This window comes from Lycorma delicatula, chromosome 2 (genome assembly GCF_047948215.1).
Source record: "Lycorma delicatula isolate Av1 chromosome 2, ASM4794821v1, whole genome shotgun sequence".
Lineage (NCBI taxonomy): Eukaryota > Metazoa > Arthropoda > Insecta > Hemiptera > Fulgoridae > Lycorma > Lycorma delicatula.
The window spans coordinates 59,886,427-59,913,770 of NC_134456.1; the positions used below are offsets into that span (position 1 = coordinate 59,886,427).

The following is a 27,344-nucleotide window of genomic DNA, read 5'->3' on the forward strand; positions in this document are numbered from 1 at the left end:
AATAAAAAGGATTGTTTATACAATAACTATTTTATAAATAATATAGACTAGAAATAAATTATTTTTTCGAATTCACATTTTATAATAAAATTACGATTACTAGAAAATTATTGACAAGATGTAAATAAATAAATGAGTAAAAAATAAATAAAAAAAAAAAACATAGAAAACAGTTGGCAGTGTTTATATTGCTATGTACATCAGCTTGAAGGTTGGTTTCAACCAAGAAAATACTAATATCAACGGTTATACAAAACTTAGCTCCTCATAAACAGTAAACTACTAGATAATGTTTGATGAATCAATTATACCATAACGTAAAATAAAATGTAAAACATTTTAATGTTAAAAGTTCAACATTTCTTTTGATTTTGAGCTGATATTTTAATAAGAAAAGAACATATTAAGTAGGATAATAATTAAAATTATGTGTTTATTTCATTAAATTTAGTGAAATTTTAATAACTTTTAATTTTGAATCTATTTTACATTAGTTTAATCCAGTTTTTTTATTGCTTAGTGGTAAATTTTTATTAAGATAAAAATTCCTTAATTTTTAATATTGAATTTGAAAAGATTTCTTTCATTAAAGAAATAATTTAGTATTTATTTATTAAAACAAAATAAAAAAAATAATAAAAAATATTTAATTTTCTAAATTATCTTTAAAATCAAATAATTGTAATACATAGATTTTTTTATTAGTAAATTAAATATAAAGAATTTTCTAAGGCTATTCCCAATATAATTCAGAACGTAATTACATGTAATTTAGAATCACTATTGAGAAGTTATCATTTTATTTAATTTTTAATTAAGTAAATTGTAAAATGATATCAAAATAGAAGTAACTGAAATATATGCCATGAAAATTATGTTCTATAATATTAAGTAAAATAAAGGTTTTATATATATATATATATATATATATATATATGGAAAATTTGATTTGGTTAAACATATGACGTATTTTATTTATTTAAAAATAAATAAAAATTAACTTAATTATTTAATAATTATTGTTCACTTATCTAAAAAAAATAACAGAAATTTTAGTTAAAGAACAAAGTGTATAATATACACTACCATCTTATTAGATCGTGTAGGTCGGCAGTAGCAGAGACTGTGCCTTGTATCGATCACGATCAACCGACAGAACAAAGAAACTGAAACAAACGGGTATAAGTAAAGGGGGGCCTTGGGCGCAGGAAGGTCGCTTATACCGTTACTGTATGTTCATCCTGGATAAGAAACTAACTCACTCGCTCACCTGAACTTCAACGTATGTACTGCATAATAGCTTATATATGTATAGTTTAAAATAAAATCTATATGAATCATTATAATAAAGCATTTACCATTTTAAATTATTGACTAATACATTTTAATGGTGCGTTAAAAATGATAAAAAGAGCAGTACTTCAAAGCTTAAGTTACTATCTTCGTAACACTAATCATTTATAATAAACTTTAAAAGTTATTAATAAATCTAAAAATTTAGATTTAAAGTAAGTGGTTATTAGAAGTTTGTAAATATATACGATTATAAAAAAAAAATAACTAATCAAAAATGAAGTAAAAGACAAAAAGATCTGTAATGATATATGTTAGTGGTTAATTTACATGAGGTTATTACGGTAACAGGTTCCGCATAAGAGAGCTTAAACTATTCAACATTTTTACCAACAGTAGTATAGTGTTTGGGTTTATAGTTTTAATAAATCTTATGAAAATAAATTTTGTTGTAGTGATGCATAATTGTGTAACCACTAGCTTTTCCGTACAGGAAGTTCGAGGTCCAGCTGAATGAATTATTTTTTAATGTTAACAGTCCCTCGATAAAGAACACTGTCTTCAACCATGATTCTGTTATCGGTTGATAATTAAAAATACAGACTGGCCTGACGATCAGGGAATGCAATAACGTACATACTTTACACGAAAAAGAGACGAAGCTAAGGGTCCTGAATCAAGAAAATTGCATTAGAGAGCTGGAGACTTCTGGAATATACAACCAAAAGGAATGAAAATTTTAACAAAAGAGCTATTGTTTTACGACTGACATTTTTAAAAAAACTTAAACTTGAACAATATAAATTATGAAAAGAAACCAATAACACAGAAGATATCGAGAGTCAAGTTTTTTTTTTTTTAAATTTGAATTGAAAAAATAATATGATATTTTGAGAATTTTTATTTCTTTTACCTAGGTTAATATTTGACGAAAAAGAGGTAAATTAATTAATTAGTTTACTTATTGCTATAAACGACTATTTATCTCAATTTTTCTTTTAGTATGCATGTGATCCATACTACTCTTTTATTCTTTGAGACGTGTAAAGATTCTGAGGTATATAGGCATCAATCAACGTTGCTTTCGCCATGAATAAGGATAAACCTTTTTTAGAGCTGGGTTTACAAAACCCAGCTCTTAAGCAAACCCGGTTTGTTAAACTTCTTATTCATGGGATTGGGTTTACCATATTCAAGATGAAGTGATGTGTATCATATATCAGGCTATTACAGTCGTTGCGATTATGGAATCTAAATAAAAATCACTTATACTTTTTTTAAATTTTCGTCAGTATCGATTAAATGTATTTGACTGTTTCTAAAATTATTTCTTTTCATTAATTTTATATATATATGTATGCAGAGTGTTTCTAAAATGATAGGCTGGCTATACTTTTTCGGATTCTATTTGTAAAACTAAATAAAAAATATCCTTAGGAAAAATGGCAATTTCTCATTCGTTCTTCCGCTGTCCGCCATTTTGTTATTTCTATATAGTAATTTATATCTCAAGTTCGGATAGACGAATCACATTAATATTTGTTAAACGTCTTGGTAATAAAGTTTTAAAATTAGCAAAAAATCAGAACTTAAATACACCTTCGCAAATTACAAAATGGCGCCCATGTTTGTTTTTAAATCCGTTATATTTCTATAAATATTAGTTTAATTAAAATTTATGTTATTTTTTTAAATATTAAGGTTTTTATTTTGAACAAGATGACATTTTATTTTTGAAAATCGGTTAACAATTAGCTGAGTTACGGCAGACAATTTATGTAATTATGTCTCTGTTTTCATGCCCTCCACTTTACGTTCAATTCGATGAAATATTGTTTTTATTTATTATTAATTCTACTCTTGCAATTGGTATCAAATTAAGTAATAATTTTTTCACTATAATAAACCTAATTATTATGACACAAAATTACATCAATTTTAAGTTCTGATTTTTTGCTAATTTTAGAACTTTATTACCAAGTCGCTTACCAAATATTTATATGATTCGTTTATCTAAACTTTAGATTAAATTATTATATAAAAATAACAAAATGGCGAACATGGGGAGAACGAAGGCGAAATCGCCATTTTTCCTTAGGAAGTTTTTGTTTAGTTTTATAAGTAGAATCCGATAAAGAATAGCCATCCCACCATTTTAGAAACACTCTGTACACACACACACACATACACACTCACACACATACACACCATGCACACACACACATATATATATATATATACATATATACACACAGTAATTTTTGTATTGCAACGTAATATCATGATTGAATAGCAGAACACAAAAATTAAAAAAAATTGAAATACTGATCGTATTCATATAAAATTCCTTTCCTATGAAGAAAATTATGTGCTTTATAACGTTTTAATTTTTTGATTTTCATTAACATCTTTATACAGATAATATAAACAAAAATAATAATGTCGCAAGGAGTTATTATATACAATACAATTTAAATTTAGGTATTTATTTTCTGTAAAATCCACGAAATCTGAGACAAACATACATCAGAAGACTAAATTTGTCTCTTAATTAATATTTAAACAATAATATAAAAAAATCTATTAATCATAAAAATAACTGCGTGATTACTAAAACACATTTAAAATATGGATTCTCTTTGTTGAAGGAAGAGAAAATTGATGAAAACGATTCTAATATCTAGATGATTTTATGATTTTAATAGAATGATGCAAAGCTATGATATACTGCTGAATATAACTGAATATACTGCTGCAGTATGATATACCATCTCGAATTTTGGATTTGACTAATATATTTGTTCTACCATAATTTTAAATACATTAAAAGTAATCCAATATTTCTAAAAATGTTAAATAAACTCAAAAATTAAATAAATCCGTAAGTGGAAATCTACTCAAGAGGCTGACAGCCATATCAGAAAAACTAGGCAAATAATGAATAGATTTCATTTGTTTTAAATATTCTTATTAGATGATTTCATCTTGTAGACTAAAAATAGTTACTATCAATTTAAATATAAACATGAATTCTATTCTTCTATCCATGATGACGTTTCCTTTTTTAAATATAATATTTTCTTCGCAACATCAAATCTCCAGACTAATATAAAACGCAGAAAGCTCCACGCGATTGAGTTTTCTTTTTATGTGCAGCTGTTTAACAAACGCGTTAAAAATTTTCGTATTCACATATATGTAAAAGAAAACTGATGAAAAAAAAAAACATTTTTGGTGTTTTTCTTGTATAAATTTTAATTTTAAACCAAACGGATGTAACATAAAGAACTCTAACTTGGCATTATTTTTTCCCGCAAGAAGTTTCAGAAATAGAAAGAAAGACGTTTCTAAATATTCTTTATTTTAAAAAAAATGTAGCCCAAAAAGTGAAAAAAAAGGTTTTTCCCAACTTTTGTTACTTTAATTTCTCTTAAATCGTTCATGAAAAAAGATATCATTAATAACTTTAATAAAAAATACTGTACTATATCTAATTTTAATTTTCATTATATTCGTACTGTTTTTCATTATAAATTCCTTTGTGAACTGGTCCTATGTGTTTTGTAGTCTACAAATTGCATGTATATGTATGTTGGGTATTCAGAACTTTTTTAAAATAAAAAACATTTTTGGAGCTTATTGTTCATGCAAGTACTATTTTTAATAACCTATTAATTTTGTAATTGATTTGATATATTATTCAATACATTTATGTAACTGAAAGTGCACGATAATTTTTATTTACTCACATGATGACACATTCGCTACGTATTAACACATACGTGACAAAAAAAGTGTATTAATAACACGTTAAGATGTCATGATATATTATAATTCTTTTGAAAGAAAAAAAACTGTATAACTGAAGTTTTTATTGTTCAATAAAATATATATAATCGTGATATTAAAGTGTTACTATTAATAGTGACTGCGACCTCGCACGTTGATGTTTGTCTGACCTTTACCTTAACATCGAAGATTGTTTTGCTAAAGGTCTGTAGTTCTGGCATAACCGGCCTGTTCCCCTTCTCTTACATCAATTCATGTCTACGTGTTAACCAATCGGTGACCACGCATGCTTATTCATGTGCATCATTAAATTAATTTTTTTTTACCTCTTTCGTTTTTAAAACGCTTGAATATTATGAATATTACACCATTTATAATCACAAACTTATAACTAACCTGTTTTTCAGTGGCTGAAGAAATACTAGTTTTTATCATAAAACTAAATAAAAGAACTTGGTGATTAAATAGTATTAAAATCGTATAAAATAATATTTAATTAATTCAGATAAATGAATCTGCCTTAAACATAATGGAATATGCTATTTTAAAACATTTTTGTGGCTGTTAATCAAAATAATAATTCATAGCTATTGTTGCAATGATTATTAAACATTAATTTTTTCTTGAAAAGAAAAAAAAGAAAAGAAATTCGTTGAATGAGTCAAACATTAGTAAACTTGATGAAACCTATGAAAAATAGTAATTTATAATTGGTCTAGCGATCAAGAGTCGAAGAAATCAAGGACGTCCATAAAAGAGATCAAGGGAACAATTATATAGTAAAAGCATTAGAATGACGTAACCGATAAAACCAAAGATATTACATATGATTCATCTACTCCTTAACACAGGTTAAGGAGTAGGAGTTGGCTTGTGTGTATTGAAGAGCTATTTATAAAGAAAACGAACTTAGTTTAAAACACTAAATTCTGGTAAAGTTTACAAAATAATATATATATAATTCTGTCTTCAAGTACTACCTTGCAGTATTAATGCTCCACTCAGCAATTTTTTTCACTGTTGGAATTTTTGTGGTCCGGTGGAAATTTTCCTTATTCTCTATTTATTTTATAAAAGCGTATAAAATAATAGATTTTCAAAACAAATTATAATTTTTTAAATGAAAAAGTTAGCCATAGCCATATTAGGAATGTAAACAGGCTGAGGAAAAACAGTCGTCACGTATTACACCAAAATCTTATTTCAAGTCAAAATTCGACAAACTGTATTAAGATGCATTATCATATGAACTAGTCCGCACTTCGCCCTATTCTTTATCACTTTCATTAAAAATGACGCAGCACTAGTTAATAAAAATTCTTTATTAACTCTTCGACCTCGTAGAATTAACTCCTAATAATGGCAACCTTTCAGTCAAAAAAGTACAATCAAATGATCTTTAAATTGAAACAATTTCGTCGTAATTTTTTTGTCTTCACAGTAATATAGCTACTGTGAAGATAATCGTCTGGTTTCAACCAATATCATTATTTAAAAAGGTTTATTTAATAAGGTTAATTTAAAAAGGTTTTCGTTGTCATTTCACCGAAATAATTGTTAAAAACTGATAAAAATGTGTTTTATCTACACGGTCCGTTGCCTTAGCTGTCATCTTTTCACTATTGCATGTTTTGTTTTTTAGTTTAAATCAAATGAGTCGAATTTTTACAAATCCTATTTCTTCTGACACTAAGTGGACAGTCAGACAAATGATTTTCTATGATAATAAAACGTAAATTTTCACTTTAATTGTTTCAACTGGCGTTGATTGACGTCCAGATTGGTCTGATCATTATATTCTGTTTACTTTAAAAATTTTAAAATGTAAAATCGATTTTCACGGCTCATTTCTCGCCCAGAACTTTTAACACTGTTTCAGTGATAACAGTTAGTGAAAAAAAGGTACACAGAGCCACAAGCCGTTGGCACCATGAAACCAACTCGGACCGATTTCTTTTAAAGTTAAATTTTTATTTGGACAGTCTATCATATGTCAAATGTTTACGTAAATCTATTGAAGAAAAATTTGTGTCTATATTTTCATACATTTTAGAGACCGGTCCATATTTCAACACCTGTAGATATGGGTTATATATATATTAACGTACCTAAGACAACTCGAGCAGAAAATCTGTGCAAAATTTCAGCTAAATTTAATCAACCACTTGAGTTATCGAAAGAGAACAAAGAAATACTACAAGGTAAAGAATACAAATCTTAAAAAATAATTTTAAATAACTGATTTATGATCATAATTGTAAATTAAAGTAAACAAGTCCTTCTGTAGCATCTAATAAATAGGAAACTTTCCGAAGATTAAAAAAGTAATCTATTTTTTAAAATCATAAACAAAATAAAGTGATTTTAATTTACGATTTACTTTGCAACATTTTTTATAGGTTGACATTTAAAATCCCTCACCAGTTATTCAATGACAATCTTGTACCACCCACCACCCCTCTACTTTTTCGAAGTTTGTCAACATCTTTAATATTTTTTTAACATTGTAACTATCAATTCGTAATTTAATTCTGATCAAGGTTACTATTCTGTTTTTTATATTATTTCTTTATCGTTTTTTCATCTAAATAAATAATTGATTAAATTGAAAATAAATTTACCTGAAAATTATTCATCTTCATTTCACTTTGTGTAAAAATGTCTTTTGTTTCAAGAAAAATATTTTATGAAGTGATCTAATTTGAAATCGTACTTAAGGTTCCCCAAATACTGTAACAATGTGATGTTTAAGGTATAATAAATGAAGTATATCGTTGTAATTATTAGATCTGAAATTTATCTTTTCTTAACAAAAAATAAATAAAGATTATCATCACTCTTACGATCATCTAAAATAAATGTAGTATTACACCTTAAGTTCCAATGAAGTCCTAACACAGAATTTTCGTTTGGCTGTATTTTTCTAAACTTAAAATTACTGTAGTTGTATTGCAGTCTTTATATCTTTTACATTGGAAATTATCTTTAATTCTCAGTTAGTTAAAAAGATTTGTAGTCAAGCTAAAACAGAAACTGCTCTTATAATAGAAATAGAGTTCTCAATTTGTCTCCGTATATATTCCTTATACTGTGTATGTAAGCATAATACATCTGTATATATTAAACGAATCTTTCATTGTTTCTTACTTATATCCATTAAATTTTAAAACATTTCTCTCTTTCAACAAGTTTTTTCATATATCTATTTTGATTTTAAAATTATTCATACTATAAAATATTTAGCAGAAATTTTTAATATAAAAAGGCTTAAATAATATTATAATACTTTTAAATATAATAATGTTAAAGGCATAAACCATTTTACACGATCTTTGTTACACTTTATAATGTTCGTTTAAATTTGAAGTTGATATAAAAAAAGAGCAAAAACATTATAATTAACTTAAATTTATTTTTTCCAGTATTTTCATCAGTAATTATTAATATAAGACGTAAAAAAGATTAGTAGAAAATACTTTTACTGAATTCGAATTAATCGTGTTAAACGCATGCCACTTAAAAGATTATAATAATTAAATTGAAATATAAACTTTTTATTTAAAAAAAAAAAAAAAAATTAATGATAAATTCAAGGAAAGTACAAAATAAATAATTAAACAACGCATTTTTTTTGTAGGGGGCTATATATAGATAACTATTCTATTCAAACAGTGTTGCCATTCTGAGATTTCAATAACAAATTTATGTTTCAAACTTTCACCACTTAAATTTAAACTAAACAATTACTAGGATAGCCGAATTTATTGCAAGAGTCGACTTATTATGCCTGCCTTCAAAGTTTTTCTACAACCTTGAAAGTGAAAGAAAGCTTCGTATGAATATTATTTTTATGAATATTATCAGTTTTGAATATTAAAAAAAACGTTATTTAGACGTTTACGTTAATTTTCTACGAACACCTAATTTTAATAATAAAAGTATTATTATAAAAAGAAACTTCAAAATGTGTAAAAATTGAAATAGTTTTAATAAATTAATCTTTACTGAAGTAGACGTACTTAGGACCCGATTTACCTCCAGTGGGGGTCCGGCTGAACGGTTAACAGCTAAATCGGATGCTTTCATATACCATATGAATTCAGGAACGGATGAGGTAATTCTTTTAGGAATTCTGTAGCTACCTCTTCTCAGGTGCTCTTTGATACCTGAAGGGAAAGAAATTGTTGTTTTAGGTCGATAAAATTTTTGTTTTATACTTGTGTTGGTCATTGCAAAACTATTGATCAGTAACTTGTTACTCCCATATGAATAAACATGTCCCAATCTACAGACGGTTTAAGAAGGCCAACTGCCTTAAGCTTTATTTAAGATAGAGTCATTTGTCTTATACTCCAGTTTTTTCCTGATTAGCGTCGCTATTAACCACTCATTCCTTTTCTATGCATAGATCTGGAGTGTATTTGAGTGATTTGTTGAAAGTAAAAAAAAAAATTGGTCCAACTGGTTCTCTCTGCCCCAAAATTCATAAAAACTTTATAATAACATTTTTAACTAAATTATAAAAATAAATAAAATAACACATACTCATAAAATAAATTAAGTAAATATAATAAAATGGCCAGGATGCACGTCAGGTTAATATGAAAGTGAAATGAAAGTAAATTCGATAGGTACGGTACTACAGGTTTTTTTTTTACAAATTTGTGAAGGAGTACATGTTAAAAAAACTTATAACATGAATTTATTTATTAATATTGTTAAAAAAAAAAAAAAACATAGGTAAATTTCTTGGTAAATGATTTTCCTTTTATTTTACCACTATTACATACTTTGAATTATCATCGGCTTTGTATTCTAATTAAGATTTTTGATTCAGAAAATTGTTGGTTATTAATCTTAATACACCTCATTACGCAATCATAACGAACAGAATTATTACTATATAACTTTATAGCATATTTTATAAACTATAATATTTTTTGGAAAAATAATAGATTTAAACAAAAAATAAATCTGGTGGAAGTTAAAATTTTTGCCTGAAAGCGTTATTTTAAAATTTTGAGGAATTTTTGTTATTTTAAGAAAAAATCTTCACGTCTTTAATAGAGCTGAAAACATGTACGAACAAAATTTTCATTAAGTACAGCGTCAGCCAAGATATGGGTTACTATTTTGAGACGCTAACTTCCATACTATCAGCATCTCATTATTGAGTCGTATCAAATTTGAAAATTTTTCATCCAGCCAGTCCGTAGTCATTAACTACGTCTATGACAAAACTTACACACACACACACACACACACACACACACACACACACACACACAGAGAGAGAGAGAGAGAGAGAGAGAGAGAAAGAGAGAGAGAAAGGAGAGAGAGAGAGAGAGAGAGAAAGAAAGAGAGAGAGAGAGAGAGAGAGAGAGAGAGAGAGAGAGAAAGAGAGAGAGAAAGAGAGAGAGAGAGTGAGAGAGATAACAGACATAATTTACCCCTTCATTCTTGTCTTGAATTCTTGTACCATGAATTAAAAAAAAACCGAAAAATGGAAAAATGAATTTTGGCAAAATTACCGTACTATTTTCACGCACAAACTATTTTAATTACTGTTTTCTTTTGAAGTAAGTAGTAGGATCAATCTTAACAAACACTAAACACTTTAGAGTTTTCATCTTCGTGTTTGTCCATTATATTAGGTAGAAATTAATAAAATTTTTAGTTAAAGCTTCTATCGTAAATCTCTTCCAGTTTCACACCGACTACTGGCCCTGCCACTAGGCACTTTGTGTACGACGTTACGCCATGTAACTAGAAACATAAAGTAGTAAAGAGTTCTATGATACTTCTCATCATGCATCTCTTTAGACTTATTGTCCACAAAATAGATTTGTCTTTTTCATAAAACCTCACTAGTAACGAATAATAACTATATCGTAAAACATCCTATTTTGTCAATGGTAGAAATGACAGTATTACATAAACATTTTTCATATACTAAACCAGCATTGTACGCCTAGTTGAGTCGCATAAAACAAAATTACCATGCAAAACAAGCTGAACTGTTCCGTTTCAAAGGTTAACTTAACAACTTAACCTTTGTTAAATTATTGATTTTACGGTTAAACTGGTAAGGTTAATTACGATACCGTGTTTATTAATGTAACTTTATAAAAAAAATTAATGTAGTTTTATAAAAAAATATTTCTATAGCTAAGTAAAACAACTTAATCCTTGAATAATGTCATTGCCATTTTGGAATTTTGAGTTTGTAATTTCATCTAGATCTTACTCTCAAACGGGTAAACAGATTTCAATGAAACTAAGAATTTCTGAACCATTAAAAGTATAGACCTTCGGTTTTTCTCAATATCTTCTTCTCAATCAACGTTATAATTGAAATCTTGTAGTCAAATTATAACATAATTAACTAACAAAAATATTGGAGACTAGTGATCGGATAAGACCAATTAGTGTACTTCAATTGGAACTGCAGGCTGTTTGTTTGTACGTATTGTAATTTTGAAAACAAAATATTTTTACTATTTTTTGGCAAAACAGATGAAGTTAAAATTAATAACGCATCTTGATTAACACTAAGCACATGAAAAATAAATTCATAATAGAACTATTAAATTTTCAATTTTTAGAGTAACATTAATTTAAATCAGTCAAAGAAGAATCTTTAATCATTCATCTGTCACTATAAAATCAATAAAATTTCTTCCACGGGGTTGTACTCAAGATGAAGGGTCCCTTGTGCTTTCCTATTGATAGGGCTGTTAGTCTCTTTGATTAGTCGTCCTTTGTAATCAACCGTCCCTTTCCTTATCTCAGTCTCTTTTTGTGTAAATTTTCAATCCCGGGGACGTAAACCTGATCTAAGAGATCTATGCTTAGGATACCGGGAACTGTAGAGACAGGTGGAAACTGATGAAGATGTTATACCACAAATTCAATAGAACATCTTAATGTGACTCCTTGTATAATTTGACCAGCTGCTTAATGACCATCTTTGGTCCTAGCAGAAATTTGTGTAATTTTATCCATACGAGTTTTAGCAGATTTAACGCTTATTTTGTACATTATACTTAGTATTTTTAGTATTTATGAAACATTTATTTGATATATGAAACATTAAAACTTAAAAAATGTCCTTGCTTAGTGTATACTTGAAAAAAGTGCCTGCTTTTATTAATTCCACATGTATTTTTTTTTAAACAGAGATCAGCTATATAAAGAAACCACTTACATTATTTCCAGAACAGTAAATATAGACAGGTTTTAATATATATATATATTTACATTATGTTATACAATACATATTATAAAACTCAAAACCAATTTTTCTTACAGTTCGATTGTGAGTTTGATACGTTGTAAATTTTCTTACGGCCGTTCAGTAATCAGCAGCTATGCTGCTGATTATATATATATATATATATATATATATATATATATATATATATATACAATTTTAAAAAAAGTTAATTTATTTTAACGTTTAATGTGCATACACGATCGGCTGTGTTATTGAAATAAAAAATTTAATACACAATTGTTCGATAAAAAAAAGTTATGTTGTACGGGCAAAGAGATAAATACCCTTATTATAATTTGTTTAACCACACGATTTATTTACAGTGTTAAATTTTCTGTACTTATATAATACAGCTCTATGTTCAATGAAATGACTTCAAGTAACGTACAGTAAGACATAAGTTCAAGAAATAGTATATTTTTGAACAAATTAATATTGTAACATTTATAACGAAATAAAGACAGCATTATTCTTTATTTGTATATCAGACCTTGAGAACTTTACATTCACAAATATTAGTATATTTACAAAGTTATAATGATATCAAAGTAGGCAAAAATATCTAAAACACACATATTACTTTCTGTACTGCGCTGCAAAAAAGGTAGAGACGCAAGCTGCAATGTGACTAGTTAAAAATAAAATTCAAGGCCGAATGTGTCTTCAAAAGTATAATTTACAATTATTATAAGAGCAATACATAAATCATAAATTGGTAACTGGTGATTTCATTGTCTTATCTTATAAAATATATATACATAAATAAGACGAATTTCCATGTATTATATTTTTAATAAAATAATTTAAAGCAATAATAATTTAACAAGAAACAATTGAACACGAATAATTACAGTTTTTTCAAAAATTTTTACTTTTGAGCAAATGAAGAGTTAACAAATAAAAGTTTATATTTTTATTAACTTTTACAGAAAAAAACTTTGTTTTATTAAATTACTTCTAAGTAGTTAAAAGAATAGCAACAGAAAACTTGAAAGCATATTTTATTAACTATTCATTTACTGGATTAACACTAATAAACACAAAAACAGATTTTTAGTTTTCTCAAAGTACTTTCTAAGTAGTTTAAAAACAAGTACATATAACTTAGAACCATGATAAATACTCTATTTCTATAAAAATAATATGTTTTTTCTCATTGTGTACTTAATCTGTCATAAATCAAATAAATTTATTATGACCATTTTTATAAATAATCTAATTTTATTTAATAATCTGAATACACAATTTTAAAAGTAAATTACCTGGAAAGATTTAGTTCTCCAAAAATATGTATATATGTTTATATATATAAGAATTAAAAGACAAATGCTGCAATTGTTCAAACTGATAAGCATACTTTTTTTATTTTAATCGTAAATTTGTTCATTAACAGACGAAAAATATCAGAAAAAAAATTGAATTTAGAGTATGAGGACTTAATAGTAATTTTTACTTCTCTAAAAGAGAGAGTACGGCATAATATTTATGGTAAATAAATTCATTTACTGATGCAACAATTCAAAATATGACGTAAAATAAACTGCTAAATAATAATCTCTGTTTATAAAACAGAAAAACTGCAGTACCGTTATATCGCTTTAAAACAAATATGTAGGCAAGTTAACGTAATGGTTTTAAATGTTGAAAATAATAATATTTTAAATCATAAAATTGTATGCTGCTCCGGAAGACAAATAAACATTGTTAAGTTTATATTCATACAATGTCTATAACAAGGTTATACTTATAAGAAGGGGGGTAAGTATATTGTTTAATGCGGAGAAAGTTCAAATACCAACTACAACTAATAGTGACGCAGAACAAGCTGCTGATTTAAGCGAGGGCGTATAATGTCATGTAACTGGATCGTATGAATCAAACAACGGCGTAGCAAAAATGTTAATGTCATTGAGCTGTCTGTTTTGTAATTACTGGTATAAATAATACTAAAAATAGTATAAACAAATATAAACGTACATAGAATAATTAACCTACACGTTAATTAAATATAAATTATATTTGCATAAAAATAACTGTATACATTAGTAAATTTCTTTCTTAAGTTAATTACCGTATTAGAAACATAAAGAAAATTTCAGCGTTAACATATGAAATTTAAATATAAATATTTAATTTAATTATTCATATTTAATTTTCTTATTATTTTTTAAGCATGAATAATTTAATTCAAGTCCTATTAAGAAAATTGTAGAATTTTTAAGAAAAACTCCGCATCTAATTGAAGTATAATTAAGAATTTTTAATGGTTCACATTTAAAGTTAAAGAACTCCATTCAACCATATTTGCGTACTCCAACCTACTTTTATGACGTAAATCATTATATCCAGCGGTAATCTTTGGTCAACATGAAACTCACATATCTGTACGCTAAGTAACTAACAATAAGCTAATTACTGCCGGTAAAAGAAGGGCATTAATTATTACAGAAAAGAACCATATTATATAACTTCATGTACATCTGTATGAGTGTGATTATATTCTAACGCAACAAGGCATAATTATTTAAACGAAATTAAAATTTTAGGAGTTTAATAAATTAAATAAATTTTATTCCTAAGTCTATGCAAACAATAAAGTATAAGGGACTGAACAAACTGTTTCGGAGTAGTCCTGCATAGAGTAAAAATAAAAAAAAAGATGCATCATATTTCAAACGTTTCAATATTATACAACTTTTAACAACACACGTAATGTTTTTATTTCATTATAATTTATTAATTTATTTTAAGGAGTTTATTTTGCATTATTGCTATTTGCCAAACACCCAAACTAAAACAAACAAATAGATCATTTTTACTTCCTTCTACGAAATAAAGGAAGTATTGTGATCGTGAAAAATTTCGGTTTTCAGATTTTAACGGAAATATCCATTTTACCATCTCTGAATCCATTTTGACTAGTTTCGGCGTGACGTCTATATGTAGGTACATATGTACCTTGCATAACTCAAAAACGATTAGCCGTAGGATGTTGAAATTTTGGATTTACAACTACTAAAACATCTAGTTGGGCTCCTGCCCTTTTGATTGCAATCGACTGGACAAAAGTGTCCAAAAAAGTCCAAAATCCAAAACATTTGGATTTTGGTATTTTTCTTAATCTGCAGTAATAAGCCCGCATTGAAAGCATTTCAACGATATATCATAATGGTACTTTTTCCATTGGTTCCATAGTAACAGCTAAATAAAATTTTAATTAATGATTTATTTGGATTTTAAAAGGGGAAGGCACATCGATTCGAATGTGCCTTCAAACTTTTTTAAGTAGATTTCATAAGAAAGCTACCTATTTTAATGGGTACCATGATTCGACTTCCGGAAAATTTCGAAATATCTTCCCGTTTCACATCTCCCAGACCCGAAAACCACCGTCAGTTCTAAAGTTTACATATACATTTATATGTATTTCACTTTCTTATGGACACGATAACTGCCATAATTTTGCGTCAATCACTTTCAAATTGATACATAAAATATAACGATCCAAAATTTCGGTCGAGTTCGTTAATGGGATCGGACCATGGGGGTGGAAATGGGGGAGCTTTTTCGAAAAAAACATATCGTTATAACTTTCTTATTAAGTAAAATATCGAATTTGCTTAAAGTTCCTACTATTGTTTGGAAAAGGGCCTAAAACATATCTGAGTAAAGTTTTTGATATCACCAACCATTGGCCCACGGGGTGGAAAAAATAGGGTTTCAAAGACAAAAAATATCATATCTTCCTTAATAGGCACAGTATCGATATCGGTGGTCGTTAGTCCTCTAAACATTACCTAAAACTTTTGTCTGAAACAATTTTTGATATGACCAACCCTTACGGCAAGGGATGACAAAAATATTGCTGGAATCGTAAGATGGGGCTTGTCGTATGTTAAATATGTGTTTTTTCAGATGCAACTTTAGTGAGTAAAGTTGAAGTTTTCCTTAACTTTAAGGTGGAAATTTTTTTTATCCCCTACTTAGCACCGGTGAAATCTACCTCCCTCTTACGGCTTGCCGAAAGGGATTGTTTTTTTAATTTAAATATATTGACTAATTAATACTTATTAACCTCTGATTGTAAAAAAAAAAAAACAATAATGAATAATTCAATAATAACAATAAAAAAATAATGTGAAAAAATATCAGCAGTTATTAATGAAATAAAATTTGATGTAATCTTCATTTAAAAAAAAAATGTGTGTATGTAATTTTCAAAACGGATACGAACGCAAATCACAAAATCCGTCCATAAATGTAACAAAAATTAAAACCTATAACCGACATTAAAAAGAAACCCCTGAAACACGCCCGATTATAGAATCATACAGCAGCAAGGGACACTGTCCAGGCTCTGCGATTCGTAGGGAGATTTGTGATACTCCCGCCACTTTTGCGTTCCATTCCGTTCCGTATTTAATTTAATAGGCGTACAAGAAAGTTATGTGGTGTTCACATCAGAATTTTATTTCAGAAAAACCTCAGTTTCAAAACTTTTACTATGAAGTAAATATTGTTTACTGCACAATTTTTATTATTCTTAATTAGTAACTAGTTAAATTGAAAAATAAGAAACCACATAATATTTTTTTTTTTTTTTTTGTAAATAAAGATAACTTTTAGTAAAGAAGAAAAATGAAAAATAGCTATTATAGTGTAATCCAAAAAAAGTTTAATGGAAATAGTGTTAGTGCATATTAGGATAGGCAATGAAAAAATAATTATGCAGAAGTAAATTATTTAATGATGGAGATTGATTCAAAACATTTTCTGTGAAATAAACATTGGTTACGGTTCTAATTTATTATTACATAATTTTATCAAATCTTCAGTTAGTAATTACAAAAATCGAATGACAACAAACCAATTAATAAAGATTATTTCTCAAAATTTTTTTATAAAAAATAAATTTATCATAATTAACCAAAGTTGTACATGTTTTGTATGAGATACCATACTTTTCTAAATGCAGTAAGTGGTAAGTAAATGGAAGAAATTATCGTACAGGAAACATTTTAACATATCAATTTACCCAAAATAAAAAAAAAAGGTTCTGTTACGATATATACGTATATATATTTTTAATTACAAATTTTCAGTACAAGATCTGATTTTTTAAGGTAGCAATGAATTCTACAAATCAGTTAAAAATTCTGTTGTTTTTTAAATTACATTAGTGAGATAATTAATCTGTGTAAGATTACTTTTCAAAATAATTTGAGATGAAGTATACTGGTCAAAAACTAAAATGAAATTGATATTTCTTCAGATTTTTAAATGCAAATGCGTTAATTTTGCTAAAAAAAAACCACAACTATAAAACACCATAGAAAAAAATGATGAAAAAATTTGCAAAATTATTTCATTTGACCAACCGGTATTTAATTAATAAAATTTTTAGAGTCTCATGAGAGTAAATTTAATAATCTTTTAATTTAATTTGGAATATTTTTCTTAAATGTAATTACCAAATATCATGAATGATTTAATTGCAGTAATGGTTATTTAAATCAAGAAGTTTAATGATGAGTATTAAATAATTTTGAAAGATGCAATTTAAATCTGTAACTTAGTTCATATTTAATTAAAACGGTCATATTTAATTGGAGGATAATTTGGTTAGTGCAATCCAATTTTAATTTAAACTTTGAATTTTTCACATTTTGATATTTTTAATTAGCAGTTATTAGTTTTATGGTTAATTCTTATTTTGGTCATCCTCAAGAACGAATTAAAAATTCCAAAGAAACAACTCAAGTAACCCTTAAAAATAATAATCTTTCAGTGGTTGGATGATAAAGCAGTACGTTTACAGTTAAGATATTTCTATGAAAAATATACGAATTCCAACAAAATATGTGTATATTTTTGGGTCGATTACAACTGAAAAATTCTACCTTCATTTTAAGTCTTTCTCAAAATTTTTATATATTTTGCCGAATTTTGAAAAATTGTATATATAAAAGAAATATATATTAAGAGAACGTTATGATATTAATTTTTGGCTACACACCGCTTGGAATGCGTTTAACATTATATAAAAGCGATAAAACATTTTTTCCTATTTGTGCGTATGCTAAAATGTTCTGTAATCCTTTTTAAGATGTCACACTTCTTTTAAGAAGCAGAGAACAACAAATAACAATTTTTATTATTTTCCCTCTTCGTTTAAAGAATTCGATCTCTACACAAAAGCACTAAAGCGTTGTTATTATTAATTTCTAGTACAAAATTATCATTTGTAATTTACTAACAGAAGAAATAAATAATATATTAAAAAAATTTACGTTTACTAACGTACTAAAGCAATGATATGAACTAGGGATGTTATATTAATTAGTTTCTCAAATAAAGCATAATAATAACAACAAGAGATGAAAACAACAGAAAAAAAGGAAAGGAAACATTGCACTCTGCGTCACCGCGGCAGTCTGAGAACCAACTGCTCCTGCAGTCGCATCAGATACAAAAAAATTATTACGCCGTTGGCCAACACATGTTGGTTAAAGTTCTATAAAGTTACGTCTAAATCGATAATAAAAACTAATTTTGGTTTAATGACAAAGTACTTTGACGTCAAACGCCGAAAAAATGTTACATATCTCTTTTTTCTTCTTAACTACACTACAATATATCTTTTTAATTATTTGCTACTTAGCTACTTAACCGCACAGTAAACATTACTATTATTATTTATATTAATTAAAATAAAGACAAATAATATCATATATATATATATATATATATGTTTATTTTTTATAATATAAATTGTATTATAATTTACATTTTATAATATATAACAATTTTATTAATACTTTAAAAATATTTAACTTTAAACAAAAATTAACCAAGCAAGCGATATGAAAAATTTAATGCGTGGTCTCTTATTTATATGAAAAAGAATAACATATTTTTGTCATCCAAAACTAAACAAGTAAAATTAAATGTACTTCAGTTTTAATATAATAGTTTGTTCTTTGCTAAACAAAGTTTACAGGTTAATATTTCAACCATAAAACTTGATAATAAGAACAACTTTTTATCATTATTATATTCTGTTTTTAAAATTAAAAAAAACTGGTATATTTTAATATTAAGCCACTAATCTAATTTTTACAAATGCATTCAAATGTGTGCTGTTAAATTTTAATTTAATCTTTGAAATGAACCTGCTTTAATTCTAAACATTTATGGATAAATCTACAGAGAAAATTAAACTATTATAAATCACATAATTATAAATAAACATACATCTAAAAGTAAAAAAAAAAAAAAATAAATAAAAAATATATATATATATATAAAAATAAGTTTGCAAATACAGTGATAGAGTAGAGAAAGAGAACAAGATGAAGGGGTATCATTATATGGTTGATTTATTACAAGTTTTCCGTTACACCAACTCATCAAAATAACAAGCAGTACTGATGCGATGTTAATAATTCAGAAAGAACAATTTAATAGAAGTACAGAAAGATACACACCCAACAACACAAATACATACCGAAATGAGAACAGCAAATAAAAATCATAATCTGCTTAAAAAATTATGTAACAAAAAATATTTCTGTATTAAAAAATTTAAAGAAATTCCATCAAATAATAGTAATTTTATATAAAAAATTGTGGTATGTAATCGATGATTATAAACATTTCGATTTTCCTCTGAATGTAGAGATTAATTTTGTCCTATTTTTAATGTGTTAATTTAATTGTTCACAACAGTACAGAGCCAACATCTGCTATCCACTACTGTAACCTATGTTAACCATAATTTTATTTCGTATATATAAAAACCATAGTTTGGCTAAATCGATCACCAACAATATTAGTCATTCAGAAGCCTTCAGAACACAAAAATAGCCTTACAAGAGATTAATGGAAATAAAAATAGAGACGTTTAAAATAAAAATTGATGAACATTTTAAAAGTATATTTGGTATTTATAGGGATAAATTTTATATTAAATCTAATATCTTGAAAATTCAGGAATTATTAGAATTCTAAATAAATATGATATAAGATTGCGTAAAAAACTTTATGATGGACGTATGAACTCTTCAAGAATTGTAAACTAAAGAATAGAATGAACGGATTTTATATTGTTGCATCCTCGCCACATTTTGAGTATACAAATAAAAATATATTTTTGTATATTTATTTTTGAAAATCTCATTCCATACCTTTTTCATAAAACAGATTCAATAATCCAGCCAAAAAAATCCACGTAACTTTAGTATTCGAGTATATCCAGAGTTTTGTAATTATACAACAAATTCTAACGTTTTCACATATTGTTTATTTTCTTAGTATACACTGCAATCTCTTCAACCAGTAGACAATAAGCAAACCTCCCACCACGGCTCAATGAGATGAGGATGACATGTATGATGTAAATGATGTGTAGTCTTGCAAAGACTCAGACCGAGCATTCCTGAGACGGGTGGTTAATTAAACCATTATCAATTTACATCGGTATTCATCCACGTCTAGTATTCAAATTCGTATAAAAGCACCTAATCTTTACTAACTAATTTTGACATGTGAATAAATAGAAATTAATTTATAAAATTAAGAGATAGTTTAAAACATATATATATTTAACATTTGTCAAACAGGGAAAATTAGTGTACTCGTATTTTAATAGGTTACGAGTGTTTGTCTTACAAAAACCATTTTCTAAAACTTTACAAGTTATTAAATTTTCAATAATTAATTTCGAAAACACATTATTATTCCTAACGTGACCGTTGTAATTTGTTCAACTACTGAACAATAAGCAACCCTCCCCTCCAGGGTGATGAAAATGATATGTATGACATAAGAATATAAATGAATTGTAGTCCTGTTCTGACTCAGGCGACCATTTCTGAGACATGTGTCTCAGTCAAACCGTAAATATATATATATACTTTAATATATATATACTTATATATATATACTTTGACCAACCACCAAAGTACACCGCCACCCACTGCTAGTATTCAAATCTGAATAAAAATAACTAAATTTTACTCGGATTTAAAACTCGCAAGCTTCGAATTCAAAAATCAGCTGTTAAACAAGTGATTTGAGACGACGAATTTACCACTAGACCAGCCCAGTGAGCTAAGTTTTATAAGATATGATATTTACTTAAATAACATTTTATCTATATATAACAAACGCATCAAAGGGATATATTTAAACATATCTGCCAAGAAAACCATGAATTTAGTAAAATTATATAATCTCTAAATGAAACCATCCAATAATTTTTTTTTAATGTCACATTCATTGCAATTTATTATTAAAAATTTATTAAAAGATTTATTTAAATTATCAAAAAGTAATCGCATTTTTGACTTTAAATAAATAAAACTGAATGAAACTGTTTCTTCACAAATCAAACAAATTCTTCACAAATATTAAAATTTTATCTTGCATAATAATTAAAATAAAATAAAAAATTCGTAAGATTGAAATATTTGTGAAGTAAAATAAATTGTTCATGCATACACAAAACAATTCGTATGCATTAAAAAAATATAAAACAAGAAACCACCTTTCATTCTTTTGAATTAATATTAATCTATAATTGTATTCATTAAGTTTTTGAATAAAAAGAAATTTTGTCTGCTCAGTCTACTGAGTTTTGGTTTTAAGTTTTTTTTAATCTGGTTTTACGTTTTGTCATAGATATTTAAATAGAATATATATATGTTTATAATATAAAGAAATTGTTTTCCCTGATATCTCCAAAATAGGTTTATAATCTTAGATAAGATAAACAATGTTCCCTCAGGTAACTTAAATTGATTTTGAAAATTCCAGAAAATACATTGCTGCTTTAAAAAAAAATCATTCTAAAATAACACTCTTTTTATTTTCACATCTAAAGGTCACAGAGATTAATGCCTTAAGCTTATCTCAAACGCTTTTTATAACAATTGATTTGCCGTTAATGTCATTTTTAATTACAGCATTGTTATATCTAGGCAAAAAATATACTTGTACTTAGCATTATAATATATGATGGTTCTTTTATGTTTTGGTTAATTGAGGTTGATTATTTTTTTTTATTTTTCCTTTTGAATTTAAAATCGTTCCTTTGTTTTTTTTGGGGATTTTAATTTTATGTTTTTTTGAGAGCTTAAACTAAAAGGTCAGAGTTATGTAAAGTATAATATTTTAAATAGAGGTGTGTGAGTGTGTGTGTCTGTATATATATATATATATATATATATATATATATATATATAAAACTTATACTACATGTTTAATATAAAAGTAATAATAAAAAGTAACCTCTTATCCACAAAATCAAAATACAATACGCGAGCGCTTTTCGTTTTAAAACCGTCATCAGGAAAGAAGAGAACATAAAAGAATTAATCGAAGCTAACTTAACATTATTGTTATTTAACGTTTTATCATTAATTTGTTACAAAAATTGATAATGGCTACGTTTGATATAAGATATTTTCTATACTTTTCTATTTCTTCTAAAACGAATGAATTTTAATGAATAAAGCATAATAAGTGATGATAAATAATTTACCCGTCAAATATTAGTTGTCACTAAGTATTAGAATTTCATGCTTTACGCTGTTTATGATAGAAATAATAAAGTAACACATAAGTTAACGACTTAAAAGTTAAAAATTGGAAAACATAAAGCCTGTATTTTTAATCTATATTAAATATATACCAAATAAAATACACACAAGATATAAAAATAAATAAATGAATAAAGAACATATAATATATAATTAACAAAAAATATATGTATTCATAAATAATATATAATAAAATATATAAATAATATTTTATTAATATATTGAAAAATATACTGTTTTCTTTCGTAAGGAACAATTAAGAAGTGAAATATAACTTAATTTTTGCATTTCTAAATATGTCAGTAGCAACGCAACAAAATTATGAATGTTTATCTTAATTAATATTTAATATATATGCGTGATTAGTGATAATTCTGTAAAATATTTTTTATAAAAAATAAAAAGAGAATTTAAAAAACTACTAATTATTATACCCATATAAGTATTGCGTTCTTTTTATCTTATTACACTTAACAAAGATTTCAGGAAACCTCCCAATAATATAAACATTAAACTATTAAAATTTGATACATATAATACAAAATCAAAAATTTCAACAATCTAAAAAAATATTAGAAACTGGAATTTAAAAAAAAAACATAAATAATTTATGTTTTTTTATGTAGCGTTAAAGTCACTTCATTAGTTTAACAGTATATCAAATTGTAATTTTTTATTTGATATGAATTAATCATACCTAAAACTTTAATTTAAAAAATCTTTCAAATTAATATTCACTTACCGCTTCGTAAGATTCGGCCATATTACAGCCAAGAACCATGGCGATTGAAATACAAAACTCCCTGGGGCAGGTGACAAGGAGTATTCCTTAACCTCCGACTACCGACTCGCGACTGTCCAGACTTCTTCGGCGACCTAGAAAACGACATTCCAGCAGTGTTGTCGCGTAAAGGGAAATCTTATATTTTAAAAGGGAATTTTAATTTTTAAAATGGGAACATTTAACAAATTACGCGTAATATTTTAAAACTACTCGCGTGCGGTAAAAGCATTATAACCTCGTACAACAGTAATTAAAACAGGGTTTTACGCTCCTATTAGCTTTAGTATTAGATTTTTGAATATGTTTACAACTTTCTTGGAAAAATTTGCCGTATAAAAATAGGCTTCTTATAAAATTTATTATGATAGATTAAATTTTATTGTACAAAGAAACCAATTAATAAATCATATATTAAATAATTCCAAAAATTATTTCATTGGAAAAATGCAGCCACATTTAAATGTCACGTATTATATAAAATAAATAAACGAAAAAAAATTAAAATTATTTAATTACCTGAAGAAAATATAAAGATTAATTTCACAAAATCACGAAGTAAAAATTATTCAATGTGTTAAAACAAGTATTCTAACAGAATCGTTAATTATAGATAGTTCTGAAAAAACATACATTTATTTTTACAATGAAGTATAACCGTTGTTCATGATTTATTAATTAACTTTTTTCTCCACGGTGGTGTGTTGTGCTAGTGTGAATTAACTTCATCAAGATCACGGATCGTTATCTGACAAAGGGATTCTCGAAATCCAAAAATTAATTGAAGTTAATTTCATTTAGTCAGATCTATTATTTAAAATTAATGATAATAAAAGTAAATTGATTAAACTTTACTCTTTTTGAAAAAATAGAAGAAATAATTTTTTGAGTTTCGTATTTTCATAAATAATCAAGATAAAAAAGAAGCGAATTTGCTCTAATATATATAGTAGATGCCTTAATCGTAAGGTCTAGTAAAATAATATCTAATCGTCAATAATAAACATAAATATCTCGATTTTTACTTCTCTATGGTATTATGCCACAAAACTCGCTGTTTCGATAATTTTTATAACTTTGTTTGGGTAAAAGGTTATTTTTAGCACGAATACAAAATTTTATCTTTGAATCGTGAAAAACGAACATTCTGGTAAGTGACCAGCTGATCTTACGGATAATCTATGGAGACTATATACAGAGTGTTCCACGACGAAACGTAGAAACTTTCGGGACGTATTCTATTGGTCAAAATACGGATAAAAGCTCATAAAAACAGAGGTCTGGAAACGCTTTGTTTTTGAGTTACGGCCAGCGAAAGATTTCGCTCGGACCTCAGCTCTTATAATAAAAACAGCCCTACTGTAATTTTTTGGGCCCAAATTAAAGAGTAAAATTAATGGTTTCTTATGTAATTTGAGCTGCAAAATAGGATAAAATAAATCCCAGAACTGTAACTCCTATAGTTTTTAAGATATCAGATGTAAAACATAAAAGTAGATATCGAAAAAAGATTTTTTTTAGGCTTATATTACAATAGCTTTGTTAAATGACCAATAAATGAGAAACATTTTGTAACAAAATCTGTAGAAAATTTAATTCTGAGAAAATTATAGCCAATAAAAATAAATACAGACTTTTAAAAATCGGTTTTTTATTTAAAAAAAAAAAAACAGACGAAAAACCGCCAGATAATTCTATTATTCTTTTTGTACCTAATAAACATTCTTTTTCAAAACAAAACCGCTAATTACTGAAAATAATTTTAAAAGAAATACAAAATCTATAAAACAATATTTTAGCTGTATATATTCAATAACTTACACAGGTAAAACGAAGTAGTTACGTAAAAAACTAAACTGAAATGTATGTTACTTTAGGAATATTTAAAAAAAAATTATTTTCTAGGTTGGAAATGCTAACAGCTGGTCATCACTGAAAATTATGCACTTCGTTTGAATCTGTTGTCATAAATTATCATACAGATAATAAAAATGTAGCGTTATCATATTATAGTGTAAAAATTCCGTTTCAATTTTCTTACGAGGATATCGGGAGAGATTTCGTGGAAGGGGAATTCCAGATACAAAAACGTTTTCTTCTGTCTATCAGCATTTACGAACGAAAGGGTCATTTCTATCATGTTCGTTTTCTGTTGAATTCATAGTAAATGATCGTGTTAGTGATGAACATTGTGTGATTGAGCACATTCAGCGTAGCCCAGACACTAGTACAAGGTGAATTTCATGTCACACTGGTTTATCAAAAAACGAAGTGTGGTGCATCCTACAAAAAGAAAATCTTTATCCTTTTCGCCTGCAGAAGGTGAAAATATTTGCGGCGAATAGATTAACCCCACCGGTTAAATTTCTGTCATTGGCTTCTAGACAGTGCTGATAAGGTAAATCTAATTTTATTTACTGATGAAGCCACTTTTACGAGAAACGGAGTTTCAATTCTAAAAATAGTCATTTATGGAGCAAAGACAATCTATATGGTACTGTGGAAACCAGTTTCCTTTAACTTCTAACCTTTTTTTAACTTTTTAACTTTTGCATTTTGGACTGGAAGTAATTCGCTGGTTTAGGGAAACTTTAAAATCCACATAAAACATATTTTCCAAAGAAGTTAAAATATGCTGTTTATTAATGGGAGTTCAAATAGGTCATGGAATCATGAAATATGATTGAGGATAGTACAGAAAGGCCGTAATAAACATACATTAATGAACGTGACCGCAGAGCTTTCAATGGCACAGTAGAAAATTTTAAAAGGTATCTTCACTGGTAAGTCAGCTGGACATACGTAGTAGTTGGTAAACCGCGAAATTTCACCTAATTTATATAATTATGCTTATAGTTTAGCAAAAAAATTGATTTCTACATAATATAAAATACGTTAGTGTTGTTTTAATGTAGTAAGTAAATTTTACTAAGCCATAAACTAAATAATAATTTCCCTTTTTTATTATTGTTTGTTATAATTGCCATTTATAAATTTTTATAGACTACACAATTAGTTGTAAGTTTACTATTTACCTGATACTTTCTAACATTATAAGTTTGTATTAAAAAAATAAAATAAAAAACGCTGTGTAATATTACAATAATAGTCTCGAACAAACATTAAACCATGATCTTCTATTTTTATTTGTATCTATAATAAAACAATAAATCTAATAGCATCTGTTTAAGAGCCAAAACCGAACAGCTGTGAAGACCTATCATGTCGTAAGTCTTTCCTAAAAACGGCACAACCTTTCTCAAGAACAAGAAGCATCCCGTGCAAAGAAAACTAGTTAAAAGTGAAATTTCATTCTCTTCTTCATTGAATGGTATATATTGTCACACATCAGTTTACAAACTTAACGAAATGTAGGTGATGTTTAACTCTACATGTTACACCTTTAATTTTTTCATCACTAGAACTGAATCTATCGTAGTGAACATCATTATTCTCAGAGATAGCTACTCTGAATTATGTCTCTTTTATTTCAGATACTTTATTTACGTCGCATTATTTACAAATACAGTGGCCGATATTATAAAATTACAAATTAATTTATCCAATTTTGTCAAGAAACAAATCATTATACAGAAATAATTGC

General features: G+C 26.6%; 1 protein-coding gene across 1 annotated transcript in view; it reads right to left on the reverse strand.

The window, feature by feature from the left end:
• The window catches only part of Ets98B (DNA-binding protein Ets98B), a 73,737-nt gene extending 49,896 nt beyond the window's left edge, over nucleotides 1–23,841 (reverse strand). Inside the window, exon 1 of the mRNA XM_075355393.1 lies at nucleotides 23,702–23,841. Coding sequence (XP_075211508.1) covers nucleotides 23,702–23,740 — 39 coding nt within the window. The 5' untranslated portion in view covers nucleotides 23,741–23,841. The remainder of the gene's footprint in view (nucleotides 1–23,701) is intronic.
• Between the last annotated feature and the right edge of the window lie 3,503 nt (nucleotides 23,842–27,344).